General features: G+C 56.9%; 3 protein-coding genes across 3 annotated transcripts; all 3 read left to right on the top strand.

Annotated features, from left to right (window-relative positions):
* Window positions 1-1,393: 1,393 nt before the first annotated feature.
* Window positions 1,394-2,845, top strand: LOC135989716 (inositol 1,4,5-trisphosphate receptor-interacting protein-like 1). Its single transcript, XM_065636740.1, has one exon. The coding sequence runs from the start codon at window positions 1,394-1,396 to the stop codon at window positions 2,843-2,845; it is 1,452 nt and encodes a 483-aa protein (XP_065492812.1).
* Window positions 2,846-6,678: 3,833 nt separating this feature from the next.
* On the top strand, window positions 6,679-8,130 carry LOC135989706 (inositol 1,4,5-trisphosphate receptor-interacting protein-like 1). The gene has a single exon (XM_065636723.1). The coding sequence runs from the start codon at window positions 6,679-6,681 to the stop codon at window positions 8,128-8,130; it is 1,452 nt and encodes a 483-aa protein (XP_065492795.1).
* A 3,558-nt stretch (window positions 8,131-11,688) lies between these two features.
* Window positions 11,689-13,191, top strand: LOC135989063 (inositol 1,4,5-trisphosphate receptor-interacting protein-like 1). The gene has a single exon (XM_065635590.1). It carries the CDS (start codon window positions 11,689-11,691, stop codon window positions 13,189-13,191), a length of 1,503 nt encoding a protein of 500 aa, XP_065491662.1.
* The last annotated feature ends 1,477 nt before the right edge of the window (window positions 13,192-14,668 follow it).

Raw genomic sequence — 14,668 nt, 5'->3', positions numbered from 1 at the left:
AGGGGACCCCATTAGATACCCTGGTCAGATCTGGCTGTGGGCATTACAACATCGTCCAGAAGCTTCTCGGGGAACCTCCTTTGTGGAGGACCCTGTCAATTGACCAAGGGTCACACCCCTCCTGCCCACTCAGCCACGGGGAGGTGAAGTCACCCTGACCCCAGCTGTGGGGAAGACGTGACCGTCAGCACCATCCCAGCTGTGTACGTGGACACAGGCACAGTGGGGCACAGCGGGGCACAGTAAGTGCTGAAGAGCCATCAAGCATGCTATCAAAGGCTTGGGATATTGTCAGGCGATGTGCAACTGCCACGGGAAGCTGTAGACTGCAATGAGGTCACCCCTCAGCCTTCTCTTCTCCAACCTGAACAAGACAAGTGACCCAGGCCACTCCTCAGAAGTCTTGCCCTCAAGGCCTTGCACCATCCTGCTCGCCCTCCTCTGGACACACTCTAAGAGTTTCATGTCCTTCTTCTCCTGTGGTGCCCAGAACCGCACACAGTGCTCCAGGTGGGGCTGCACCAGCGCAGTGTGCAGCCCGACAATCTCCTCCCTCGCCCGGCTGGTGATGCCGTGCTTGGTGTACCCCAGGACACGCTTGGCCCTTTGGCCTGCCAGGACACACTGGTGACTCATGTTCAACTTCCCATCAACCCAAACCCCCACATCTCTTTCTGTTCGGCTGCTCTCCAGCCTCCCGTAGACTCGATGATCTTAAGGCTCTTTACCAACTTCAATGATTCAATGGCTGTGTGATTTAACTTGAAGCTTGCCAGGTGCAGAGTCAGAGGTTGGCCTAGATGGTCCTCGTGGGCCCCTCCCAACCCAAAATGTTCTGTGATTGTGAGATTGCCATGGGCAGGCAGAGGACAACAAACCCAACGTGAAGCACAATGCGAGGGCCCATGAAGAACATGAACTCTGGCCCAGCCTTCACCAGGACACCGGGGCAGCTGTGAGTGGGGCCGAAGGGCGGGCTGGCCGGCGGGCGTGCCTGTGACGCGCTCTGGCGCCTGTGACATCAGAGGGGACCAGTCTCCACGGGGCGGTATATAAGGGGCGCCGGCAGCAGCGCTGCCCCAGTCCGGCCTGGGCCAGCGGTGAGTGCGCAGGTGGGGGGAGGCCGGGCTGGACGGGGGCCGGGGCAGAAACGCGGCCCCCGGGGGTGGGTTCTCACCCTGCATGGAGGGCCTGGCCACTCGCGGGAGCACCTTGGCCAGGGCTCGGAGCAGCCGCCGCCGGGGCTGGGGCAGCCCTTGCTGCCTCCCAGCTGCCTTGGCCCCGCTCCTACATGCCCCAGCTCCCTTGGTCCGCGGCCCCACTCCCTCCACCGCCAGCCCCCTCCCTCCTGCCCAGCCCCACTGAGCCCCTTCTCTCCCTTCTCCTGCAGGCCATGGCTATCGTGGACATTTTCTTTGGGATTTGGCAAATTCTTACCTTGAACGTGCAGTCGGTCGGCTATGAGCCGGACGAGGAGACGCGCGAGCGCATGGAGCAGCGTGCGGAGATGCTGAACCGGGAGATGACTCGGCTGTGGCAGGAGGTAGAGGAGATGAGCCAGGAGCACAGGAACCAGGAGCAGAGCGGCTTTGCCTGGGCACCCCTGCTCCTCTCTGCCTTGCAGCACTGGCAATGCTGGGCCCTTGCTGGAGTCCTGGTCCTGCTCTTCGGGCTCTGCTGCTGGCTCAGGAAACGGAGCCGTGAGCCAGAGAGAGATGCAAATGACCCGGGAAGGTTTTTTGTGGAGCACATCCAGAGGCCAGTTCAGAACTGGGACAGAGAGTGCGAGGCTGTGAAGAACCTGGTGGAAAGATTCCTCTTTGTCTTCAAGTATGTCGTCTTCAAGCCGTGGTACCCATTGCTGGAAAAAGCCATTGAAGTGGGCAGCGCTTTTGAAGGATGGAGTCCCCGTGAAGAAGACATCACCTACCGCCTGCTTGTGCCCCTGAAGCCACCCCGTGGACACATCTTCCACCTCGAGCAGGACCCCGTGTGGCCGACGAGGAACTTTCGCATCCGGGTGGAGTTGGTGTGTACCTGTGAGATGGAGCAGCCGGCAGGAGAGACACGTTGCTTCCTCCATGACCCCGAGGAGGAGCAGAGGGGGAGGGAGGGCCCCAGCATCCTACACGACCTCTGCACTGACTCCTACCTAGATGTGCAGAAAATTGCGCGCTGGTTCCAGAACGTGGTGAGACATTCCTGGAGGATTCTGCCCGAATCAGCCACACACCGCCTAACAATGCTGCCCTCCGACCGCTCCTGCAAATTCCAAGTGACACAAGGCCCGGAGAAAAGGCTCTTAATTGAGTTGATCTTTGGGGTGCAGCAAGGCGACTCGGACATCTTCCTGAGCAGCCACAATACAGAGGCTGCCTACACCCCAAGCACGACCTGGCTGGAGAGCTACTCTGTGGCAGAGATGAAGTTCTTCAGGCATATTGCCAGGCAGGCGCAGCCTGACAGCGTCCACCTCAGATGCCTGCAGCTCTGCGCCCACAGGCTTCTGCGCATACAGTTTTCCACCTATACCTTGAAGACCCTTCTGATGCACCTGCTGACCACCATACCCCTGTCAGACTGGGGCAGGAGGGATTTCTTGGAGCGGCTGGAGGACATCCTGCAGTACCTGCGCAGCTGCCTGGAGGACAGATGCCTGAACCACTTCTTCACTGGCAACGACAACGTTCCCGAGACGATTATTTTGCCCCCGCATTTGCAAATGGCTGAACCGCTCAACCTCTTCCAGCACCTGGAGCAGGATCCGGATGCCTATGAGGATGCATGGCTTGAGTTTCTGGTGCTGCAACATCGGCTTCGTAGACTGGTGCTCCAAGGACGCTGAAAGAGGTCTTCCTGTACAGAGCTGTGTTGCATCAACCAGGAAGAAAAAAGAGGGGAGAAAGCAGGGCATGGAAAGGAAAGGGAACACCCTGTGCAGCAGTGCTCTGCCAAGAGTGGCAGCATTCCCCTCTCAGTGGTCTCCCCAGCACAGCAGCCGGTGATGTCTACATTGGTGACAAAGGGCTCCATCTGCCTCTGCGTGTCCTCTGGGGTCTGGGAGACTCTCTGTCCACCCCAGACACTCCCCGGCGAGCTGGTGCCACAGAAACGAGCACGCTGGACACGAGGAACACGCCGATCAGTCGGCAGTGGGAACTGGTGCCGCACCTTTCCTGCCCAGCAAAAGCACTCGCTGGGGAGTGGGACCCGATGCAGCTGAAGAGGCCATCGTGAGGAGGCTTGTGACAGGGACTCCGTCGCCACCCGGACAGCGACCACACTCCTGACATTGACAGCGTTCGTTCCTTCTGGGAGCTTTAGCATGTGCAAAGTTGCCAATAAAACTTGTGTTTGAACAAATGCTGCATCTGCGTCTGTGCATCACTTCCTCGGGGAACACAGGCATAGGGTGCAGCTTCTCACAGAAGACACCCCTGTGCAAGCCCTGGCAAAAAACACGACCTTGCCACACAAAGCCAATACACTGCTGAGCTGCTGCAGAAGCAGGGAGCATTTTGCAGAAGAGCTGATGTGGTGGGTACTGGTTTCATGATTCACTTGGCTTTGGCTTCCCAGGCGTTGTGGGTTCATCCCAGCAGGCAGCTTGGCATCACACAGCTGCTCAAGCCCTTTCCTCCAGTGGCACAGTGGAGAAAATCTGAAGGGTAAAAGTGGGAAAAATTGTGCGTTGAGTTAAGGCAGCTTAGTAGGTAAAGCGAGAGCTACATGCCCACGCAGAGTGAAAAAAAGAATTCATTCACTCTTGCCCTGGTCTGCCGGCAGACCTGCCTTTTCAGGAACTCTTCTGCCTCCCTGCACCTTGCGTTACCACAAAACATCCTGGCCTTGCATGGCTCTCCGGGTAGTAGCATAGAATATCTCGACTTGGAAGGGACCCATGTGGATCACCAATTCCAACCCCCAGGTCCTCGCAGCACCACCTAAAATTAAACCATATACCTAAGATTGCTGTCCAGACACTCCCTGAACTCGGACAGCCTTGCTACCGTCACCCCTTCCCTGGGAAGCCAGTTCCAGCGGCCAACCACCCACGTAGGGAAGAACTTCTTGGGAATGTCCCATCTGAATTTCCCCTGATTCAGTGTCATGGAGGCACCACAAATGTCAATTTTATGCAGACAATAAGTTCCAAAACAGACTTTATTCTAGCTGGAATGTGTAGCCAATAAACAGATTAGAAATAGAATCACAGAATGTCAGGGATTGGAAGGGACCTTGAAAGATCATCCAGTCCAATCCCCACGCCGGAGCAGGAACACCCAGATAATGTTACACAGGATCGTGTCCAGGTAGGTTTGAATGACTCCAGAGAAGGAGACTCCACAACCTCCCTGGGTAGCCTGCTCCAGTGTTCTATATATCTTACCACGAAGAAGCTTCTTCTCATATTTAAATGGAACCTCCCAGGACGGTTTGTACCCATTGCCCCTTGCCCTGTCGTTGATTGTCACCGAGAAGAGCCTGGCTCCATCCTCCTGACACTCACCCTTTACATAGTTATAACCATTAATGAGGTCACCCCTCAGTCTCCTCTTCTCCAGCTCAAGAGCCCCAGCTCCTCAGCCTTTCCTCACACGGGAGATGCTCCACTCCCTTCAGCATCTTCGTGGCTGCGCTGGACTCTCTCCAGCAGTTCCCTGTCCTTCTGGAACTGAGGGGCCCGGAACTCGACACAATATTCCAGATGCGGTCTCACCAGGGCAGAGTAGAGGGACAGGAGAACCCCTCTTGATCTACTGACCACCCCCCTTCTAATCCACCCCAGGTCCCATTGGCCTTCCTGGCCACAAGGGCCCAGTGCTGGCTCATGGTCATCCTGCTGTCCCCCAGGACCACCAGCTCCCTTTCCCCTGCACTGCTCTCTAACGGCTTGTTCCACAACTTATACTGGAACCTGGGTTTATACCAATTACTTAGCACTCCGACAACATAAATCACAGACTCGGATATCAGCTCAGGACATTATTGGGGTGTGACTACAAAGAATCACCAAAATCCACGGTGTGCATGCGTACACTCACCAGAAACCAAACTAGAGGCCTCTCACTCAAGGGTACCCAGAACAAATATTCACTTGCCTGGTTTAGGCCGCGACTCACTCAAGGGTATATCCAGCAGAGAAAAACAACCACTCACCCAAGGGAGGAGGTGAGGCGCTCTCAATCCCGGGAAGTCTCCTCAGACAGCGTCCCCGTCTAAGAGGAGGGCTCCAGTTCACAGAGCCGCTGCTCCCAGAAGGCCACTCAAAAGGGGTCTTCGAAGGGGACCCCATTAGATACCCTGGTCAGATCTGGCTGTGGGCATTACAACATCGTCCAGAAGCTTCTCGGGGAACCTCCTTTGTGGAGGACCCTGTCAATTGACCAAGGGTCACACCCCTCCTGCCCACTCAGCCACGGGGAGGTGAAGTCACCCTGACCCCAGCTGTGGGGAAGACGTGACCGTCAGCACCATCCCAGCTGTGTACGTGGACACAGGCACAGTGGGGCACAGCGGGGCACAGTAAGTGCTGAAGAGCCATCAAGCATGCTATCAAAGGCTTGGGATATTGTCAGGCGATGTGCAACTGCCACGGGAAGCTGTAGACTGCAATGAGGTCACCCCTCAGCCTTCTCTTCTCCAACCTGAACAAGACAAGTGACCCAGGCCACTCCTCAGAAGTCTTGCCCTCAAGGCCTTGCACCATCCTGCTCGCCCTCCTCTGGACACACTCTTAAGAGTTTCATGTCCTTCTTTTCCTGTGGTGCCCAGAACCGCACACAGTGCTCCAGGTGGGGCCGCACCAGCGCAGTGTGCAGCCCGACAATCTCCTCCCTCGCCCGGCTGGTGATGCCGTGCTTTGTGTGCCCCAGGACACGCTTGGCCCTTTGGCCTGCCAGGACACACTGGTGACTCATGTTCAACTTCCCATCAACCCAAACCCCCACATCTCTTTCTGTTCGGCTGCTCTCCAGCCTCCCGTAGACTCGATGATCTTAAGGCTCTTTACCAACTTCAATGATTCAATGGCTGTGTGATTTAACTTGAAGCTTGCCAGGTGCAGAGTCAGAGGTTGGCCTAGATGGTCCTCGTGGGCCCCTCCCAACCCAAAATGTTCTGTGATTGTGAGATTGCCATGGGCAGGCAGAGGACAACAAACCCAACGTGAAGCACAATGCGAGGGCCCATGAAGAACATGAACTCTGGCCCAGCCTTCACCAGGACACCGGGGCAGCTGTGAGTGGGGCCGAAGGGCGGGCTGGCCGGCGGGCGTGCCTGTGACGCGCTCTGGCGCCTGTGACATCAGAGGGGACCGGTCTCCACGGGGCGGTATATAAGGGGCCCCGGCAGCAGCGCTGCCCCAGTCCGGCCTGGGCCAGCGGTGAGTGCGCAGGTGGGGGGAGGCCGGGCTGGACGGGGGCTGGGGCAGAAACGCGGCCCCCGGGGGTGGGTTCTCACCCTGCATGGAGGGCCTGGCCACTCGCGGGAGCACCTTGGCCAGGGCTCGGAGCAGCCGCCGCCGGGGCTGGGGCAGCCCTTGCTGCCTCCCAGCTGCCTTGGCCCCGCTCCTACATGCCCCAGCTCCCTTGGTCCGCGGCCCCACTCCCTCCACCGCCAGCCCCCTCCCTCCTGCCCAGCCCCACTGAGCCCCTTCTCTCCCTTCTCCTGCAGGCCATGGCTATCGTGGACATTTTCTTTGGGATTTGGCAAATTCTTACCCTGAACGTGCAGTCGGTCGGCTATGAGCCGGATGAGGAGACGCGCGAGCGCATGGAGCAGCGTGCGGAGATGCTGAACCGGGAGATGACTCGGCTGTGGCAGGAGGTAGAGGAGATGAGCCAGGAGCACAGGAACCAGGAGCAGAGTGGCTTTGCCTGGGCACCCCTGCTCCTCTCTGCCTTGCAGCACTGGCAATGCTGGGCCCTTGCTGGAGTCCTGGTCCTGCTCTTCGGGCTCTGCTGCTGGCTCAGGAAACGGAGCCGTGAGCCAGAGAGAGATGCAAATGACCCGGCAAGGTTTTTTGTGGAGCACATCCAGAGGCCAGTTCAGAACTCGGACAGAGACTGCGAGGCTGTGAAGAACCTGGTGGAAAGATTCCTCTTTGTCTTCAAGTATGTCTTCTTCAATCCGTGGTACCCATTGCTGGAAAAAGCCATCGAAGTGGGCAGCGCTTTTGAAGGATGGAGTCCCCGTGAAGAAGACATCACCTACCGCTTGCTTCTGCCCCTGAAGCCACCCCGTGGACACATCTTCCACCTCGAGCAGGACCCCGTGTGGCCGACGAGGAACTTTCACATCCGGGTGGAGTTGGTGTGTACCTGTGAGATGGAGCAGCCGGCAGGAGAGACACGTTGCTTCCTCCATGACCCCGAAGAGGAGCAGAGGAGGAAGGAGGGCCCCAGCATCCTACACGACCTCTGCACTGACTCCTACCTAGATGTGCAGAAAATTGCACGCTGGTTCCAGAACATCGTGAGACATTCCTGGGGGATTCTGCCCGAATCAGCCACACACCACCTAACAGTGCTGCCCTCCGACCGCTCCTGCAAATTCCAAGTGACACAAGGCCGGGAGAAAAGGCTCTTAATTGAGTTGATCTTTGGGGTGCAGCAAGGCGACTCGGACATCTTCCTGAGCAGCCACAATACAGAGGCTGCCTACACCCCAAGCACGACCTGGCTGGAGAGCTACTCTGTAGCAGAGATGAAGTTCTTCAGGCATATTGCCAGGCAGGCGCAGCCTGACAGCGTCCACCTCAGATGCCTGCAGCTCTGCGCCCACAGGCTTCTGCGCATAGAGTTTTCCACCTATACCTTGAAGACCCTTCTGATGCACCTGCTGACCACCATACCCCTGTCAGACTGGGGCAGGAGGGATTTCTTGGAGCGGCTGGAGGACATCCTGCAGTACCTGCGCAGCTGCCTGGAAGAGAGATGCCTGAACCACTTCTTCACTGGCAATGACAACGTTCCCGAGATTATTATCTTGCCACCGGATTTGCGAACGGCTGAACCGCTCAACCTCTTCCAGCACCTGGAGCAGGATCCGGATGCCTATGAGGACGCATGGCTTGAGTTTCTGGCGCTGCAACATCGCCTTTGTAGACTGGTGCTCCAAGGACGCTGAAAGAGGTCTTCCTGTACAGAGCTGTGTTGCGTCTTCCAGGAAGCAAAAAGAGGGGAGAAAGCAGGGCACAGAAAGGAAATGGAACACCCTGTGCAGCAGTGCTCTGCCAAGAGTGGCAGCATTCCCCTCTCAGTGGTCTCCCCAGCACAGCAGCCGGTGATGTCTACATTGGCGACAAAGGGCTCCATCTGCCTCTCCGTGTCCTCTGGGGTCTGGGAGACTCTCTGCCCACCCCAGACAGTCTCCCGTGAGCTGGTGCCACAGAAACGAGAATGCTGGACATGGGGAACACGCCGATCAGTCGGCAGTGGGAACTGGTGCCGCACCTTTCCTGCCCAGCAAAAGCACTCGCTGGGGAGTGGGACCCGATGCAGCTGAAGAGGCCATCGCGAGGAGGCTTGTGACAGGGACTCCGTCGCCACCCGGACAGCGACCGCACTCCTGACTTTGACAGCGTTCGTTCCTTCTGGGAGCTTTAGCATGTGCAAAGTTGCCAATAAAACTTGTGTTTGAACAAATGCTGCATCTGTGTCTGTGCATCACTTCCTCGGGGAACACAGGCATAGGGTGCAGCTTCTCACAGAAGACACTGCTGTAATCCCTGGCAAAAAACACCACCTTGCCACACAAAGCCAATACACTGCTGAGCTGCTGCAGAAGCAGGGAGCATTTTGCAGAAGAGCTGATGTGGTGGGTACTGGTTTCATGATTCACTTGGCTTTGGCTTCCCAGGCGTTGTGGGTTCATCCCAGCAGGCAGTTTGGCATCACACAGCTGCTCAAGCCCTTTCCTCCAGTGGCACAGTGGAGAAAATCTGAAGGGTAAAAGTGGGAAAAATTGTGCGTTGAGTTAAGGCAGCTTAGTAGGTAAAGCGAGAGCTACATGCCCACGCAGAGTGAAAAAAAGAATTCATTCACTCTTGCCCTGGTCTGCCGGCAGACCTGCCTTTTCAGGAACTCTTCTGCCTCCCTGCACCTTGCGTTACCACAAAACATCCTGGCCTTGCATGGCTCTCCGGGTAGTAGCATAGAATATCTCGACTTGGAAGGGACCCATGTGGATCACCAATTCCAACCCCCAGGTCCTCGCAGCACCACCTAAAATTAAACCATATACCTAAGATTGTTGTCCAGACACTCCCTGAACTCGGACAGCCTTGCTACTGTCACCCCTTCCCTGGGAAGCCAGTTCCAGCGGCCAACCACCCACGTAGGGAAGAACTTCTTGGGAATGTCCCATCTGAATTTCCCGTGACTCAGTGTCATGGAGGCACCACAAATGTCAATTTTATGCAGACAATAAGTTCCAAAACAGACTTTATTCTAGCTGGAATGTGTAGCCAATAAACAGGCTACAAATAGAATCAGAGTATCACAGAATCCCAGAATGTCAGGGATTGGAAGGGACCTCGAAAGCTCATCCAGTTCAATCCCCACGCTGGAGCAGGAACACCCAGATGAGGTTACACAGGAAGGTGTCCAGGTAGGTTTGAATGACTCCAGAGAAGGAGACTCCACAACCTCCCTGGGCAGCCTGGGCCAGGCTCTGGCACCCTCACCATGAAGAAGTTTCTTCTCACAATTAAATGGAAACTTTTGTGTTCCAGTTTGAACCCATTGCCCCTTGTCTTACCATTGGTTGTCACCAAGAAGAGCCTGGCTCCATCCTCCTGACACTCACCCTTTCCATATTGATCCCCATGAATGAGGTCACCCCTCAGTCTCCTCTTCTCCAGCTCAAGAGCCCCAGCTCCTCAGCCTTTCCTCACACGGGAGGTGCTCCGCTCCCTTCAGCATCTTCGTGGCTGCGCTGGACTCTCTCCAGCAGTTCCCTGTCCTTCTGGAACTGAGGGGCCCAGAACTCGACACAATATTCCAGATGCGGTCTCACCAGGGCAGAGTAGAGGAGCAGGAGAACCCCTCTTGATCTACTGACCACCCCGCTTCTAATCCACCCCAGGTCCCATTGGCCTTCCTGGCCACGAGGGCCCAGTGCTGGCTCATGGTCATCCTGCTGTCCCCCAGGACCACCAGCTCCCTTTCCCCTGCACTGCTCTCTAACGGCTTGTTCCACAACTTATACTGGAACCTGGGTTTATACCAATTACTTAGCACTCCGACAACATAAATCACAGACTCGGATATCAGCTCAGGACATTATTGGGGTGTGACTACAAAGAATCACCAAAATCCACGGTGTGCATGCGTACACTCACCAGAAACCAAACTAGAGGCCTCTCACTCAAGGGTACCCAGAACAAATATTCACTTGCCTGGTTTAGGCCGCGACTCACTCAAGGGTATATCCAGCAGAGAAAAACAACCACTCACCCAAGGGAGGAGGTGAGGCGCTCTCAATCCCGGGAAGTCTCCTCAGACAGCGTCCCCGTCTAAGAGGAGGGCTCCAGTTCACAGAGCCGCTGCTCCCAGAAGGCCACTCAAAAGGGGTCTTCGAAGGGGACCCCATTAGATACCCTGGTCAGATCTGGCTGTGGGCATTACAACATCGTCCAGAAGCTTCTCGGGGAACCTCCTTTGTGGAGGACCCTGTCAATTGACCAAGGGTCACACCCCTCCTGCCCACTCAGCCACGGGGAGGTGAAGTCACCCTGACCCCAGCTGTGGGGAAGACGTGACCGTCAGCACCATCCCAGCTGTGTACGTGGACACAGGCACAGTGGGGCACAGCGGGGCACAGTAGGTGCTGAAGAGCCATCAAGCATCCTATCAAAAGCTTGGGATATTGTCAGGCGATGTGCAACTGCCACGGGAAGCTGTAGACTGCAATGAGGTCACCCCTCAGCCTTCTCTTCTCCAAGCTGAACAAGACAAGTGACCCAGGCCACTCCTCAGAAGTCTTGCCCTCAAGGCCTTGCACCATCCTGCTCGCTCTCCTCTGGACATATGTCCTTCCTCTCCTGTGGCGCCCAGAACCGCACAAAGTGCTCCAGGTGGGGTTGGCCTACATGTTCCTCGTGGGCTCCCTCCATCCCGAAACGTTCTATGATTGTGAGATTGCCATGGGCAGGCAGAGGACAACAAACCCAACATGAAGGACCACGCAAGGGCCTGTGAAGAACATGAACTCTGGCCCAGCCTTCACCGGGACCCCGGGGCAGCTGTGAGTGGGGCCGAAGGGCGGGCTGGCCGGCGGGCGTGCCTGTGACGCGCTCTGGCGCCTGTGACATCAGAGGGGACCAGTCTCCACGGGGTGGTATATAAGGGGCCCCGGCAGCAGCGCTGCCCCAGTCCGGCCTGGGCCAGCGGTGAGTGCGCAGGTGGGGGGAGGCCGGGCTGGACGGGGGCCGGGGCAGAAACGCGGCCCCCGGGGGTGGGTTCTCACCCTGCATGGAGGGCCCAGCCGCTCGCGGGAGCACCTTGGCCAGGGCTCGGAGCAGCCGCCGCCGGGGCTGGGGCAGCCCTTGCTGCCTCCCAGCTGCCTTGGCCCCGCTCCTACATGCCCCAGCTCCCTTGGTCCCCGGCCCCACTCCCTCCACCGCCAGTCCCCTCCCTCCTGCCCAGCCCCACTGAGCCCCTTCTCTCCCTTCTCCTGCAGGCCATGGCTATCGTGGACATTTTCTTTGGGATTTGGCAAATTCTTACCCTGAACGTGCAGTCGGTCGGCTATGAGCCGGATGAGGAGACGCGCGAGCGCATGGAGCAGCGTGCGGAGATGCTGAACCGGGAGATGACTCGGCTGTGGCAGGAGGTAGAGGAGATGAGCCAGGAGCACAGGAACCAGGAGCAGAGCGGCTTTGCCTGGGCACCCCTGCTCCTCTCTGCCTTGCAGCACTGGCAATGCTGGGCCCTTGCTGGAGTCCTGGTCCTGCTCTTCGGGCTCTGCTGCTGGCTCAGGAAACGGAGCCGTGAGCCAGAGAGAGAAGAGGAGAACTCCGGCAACGACACGCAGGAGAAGGAAGCCGAAGAAGACAATGAGGATGCAGATGACCTGGGAAAGTTTATTGATGAGCACATCCAGAGGCCAGTTCAGAACTCGGACAGAGACTGCGAGGCTGTGAACAAACTGATGGAAAGATTCCTCTTTGTCTTCAAGTATGTCTTCTTCAATCCGTGGTACCCGGTGCTGGAAAAAGCCATTGAGGTGGGCAGTGCCTTCCAAGGTTGTAGTCCTCATAAAGAAGACATCACCTACTGCCTGCTTCTGCCCCTGAAGCCACCCCGTGGACACATCTTCCACCTCGAGCAGGGCTCCGCGTGGCCCATGAGGTACTTTCGCATCCGGGTGGAGCTGGTGTGTACCTGTGAGATGGAGCAGCTGGCAGGAGAGACACATTGCTTCCTCCATGACCCCGAAGAGGAGCAGAGGAGGAAGGAGGGCCCCAGCATCCTACATGACCTCTGCACTGACTCCTACCTACATGTGCAGAAAATTGCGCGCTGGTTCCAGAACGTGGTGAGACATTCCTGGAGGATTCTGCCCGAATCAGCCACACACCGCCTAACAATGCTGCCCTCCGACCGCTCCTGCAAATTCCAAGTGACACAAGGCCAGGAGAAAAGGCTCTTAATTGAGTTGATCTTTGGGGTGCAGCAAGGCGACTCGGACATCTTCCTGAGCAGCCACAATACAGAGGCTGCCTACACCCCAAGCACGACCTGGCTGGAGAGCTACTCTGTGGCAGAGATGAAGTTCTTCAGGCATATTGCCAGGCAGGCACAGCCTGACAGCGTCCACCTCAGATGCCTGCAGCTCTGTGTCCAGAGCCTGCTGGGCAGAGACTTTTCCAACTCTACCTTTGTGACCCTTCTGATGCACCTGCTGACCACCATACCCCTGTCGGACTGGGGCAGGAGGGATTTCTTGGAGCGGCTGGAGGACATCCTGCAGTACCTGCGCAGCTGCCTGGAGGACAGATGCCTGAACCACTTTTTCATCGGCAATGAGAAGGTTTCCGAGGTGATTATCTTGCCGCCGGATTTGCGAACGGCTGAACCGCTCAACCTCTTCCAGCACCTGGAGCAGGATCCTGATGCCTATGAGGACGCGTGGCTTGAGTTTCTAGCACTGCGAAGTCGGCTTCGTAGACTGGTGCTCCACTGACACTGAAAGAGGTCTTCCTGTACAGAGCTGTGTTTGCGGAGGTCACAGCTGCTGGCAGGTGACAGTGTCTTCCAGGAAGGAAAAAGAGAGGAGAAAGCAGGGCACAGAAAGCAAAGGGAACACCCTGTGCAGCAGTGCTCTGCCAAGAGTGGCAGCGTTCCCCTCTCAGTGGTCTCCCCAGCACAGCAGCCGGTGATGTCTACATTGGCGACAAAGGGCTCTATCTGCCTCTGCGTGTCCTCTGGGGTCTGGGGGACACTCTGCCCCGGGGAGCTGATGCCGCAGAAACGAGCACGCTGGACACGTGGAACACGCCAATCAGTCGGCAGTGGGAACTGCTGCTGCACCTTTCCTGCCCAGCAAAAGCACTCGCTGGGGAGTGGGACCCGATGCAGCTGAAGAGGCCATCGCGAGGAGGCTTGTGACAGGGACTCCGTCTCCACCCGGACAGCGACCGCACTCCTGACTTTGACAGCGTTCGTTCCTTCTGGGAGCTTTAGCATGTGCAAAGTTGCCAATAAAACTTGTGTTTGAACAAATGCTGCATCTGCGTCTGTGCATCACTTCCTCGGGGAACACAGGCACACGGTGCAGCTTCTCAGAGAAGACACTGCTGTAATCCCTGGCAAACACGACCTTGCCACACAAAGCCAATACGCTGCTGAGCTGCTGCAGAAGCAGGGAGCATTTTGCAGAAGAGCTGATGTGGGTGTCAGTCAGTCAGCGGCGAACGACAAGTACAGCAGCAACTACGGAGCAACTGCAGGCGATTTAAATGCAGTGAAACAACGTGCACAGCCACAGCTACATGAAGATCTAAGGCTGAGGCGAGGGGGACAACCCAGAGCCACGGTCCCGCCAAGGGTATCGCCGTAAAAGCGGCTGATCTGGAGCAAAGGTAAATACTCTGCAATCTACAGGAATGAGGTGGCAACTCAGACAGAGCTGCCACAGGAACATGGAACCACCCAGACTTCAGACTGCACAGCATGTCAGACTGTTTCACTGGTATGGAGTGGTAACACAGAAAGCAGTTGTGTGAGGTGTGAGCAGGTAGATGACCTGCTCAACCTGGTAGTAGAGCTGCGATTGGAGGTGGAAAGGCTGAGAAGTATCAAGGAGCTGGAAAAGGAAATCAACTGGTGGGATCAAGCTCTAGCCGTTCGTGGGCATGTAAGACCACCAGCAAGAAACAGAGAACAAGGGATTCCTGTCTCCTCCCCTTGCCTAACTGAGGAAGGCGGGTCAGCAGCAAGGGATGAACAGAAGCAAGTCCACACTCAGGGTGGCAGAAGAAACACCCCCCTACCCACTCCACCTTCCCAGGTGCCTCTGTCAAACAGGCATGAGGCTCAGCATGTGGAATGCAGCAACTTCAGGAATAGGGCGAAATGGCAGCAAGTTCCTGCCTGGTGCAGAAGGAGGAGGGTCCCCATTGTGACCACCCCACCCTCCCATGTTCCCTTGCAAAACAGCT

Source organism: Caloenas nicobarica, chromosome 5, assembly GCF_036013445.1.
Source record: "Caloenas nicobarica isolate bCalNic1 chromosome 5, bCalNic1.hap1, whole genome shotgun sequence".
Classification (NCBI taxonomy): domain Eukaryota; kingdom Metazoa; phylum Chordata; class Aves; order Columbiformes; family Columbidae; genus Caloenas; species Caloenas nicobarica.
Note: the sequence above shows the minus strand (reverse complement) of the source record. Positions and strands in the feature narration are given on the sequence as shown.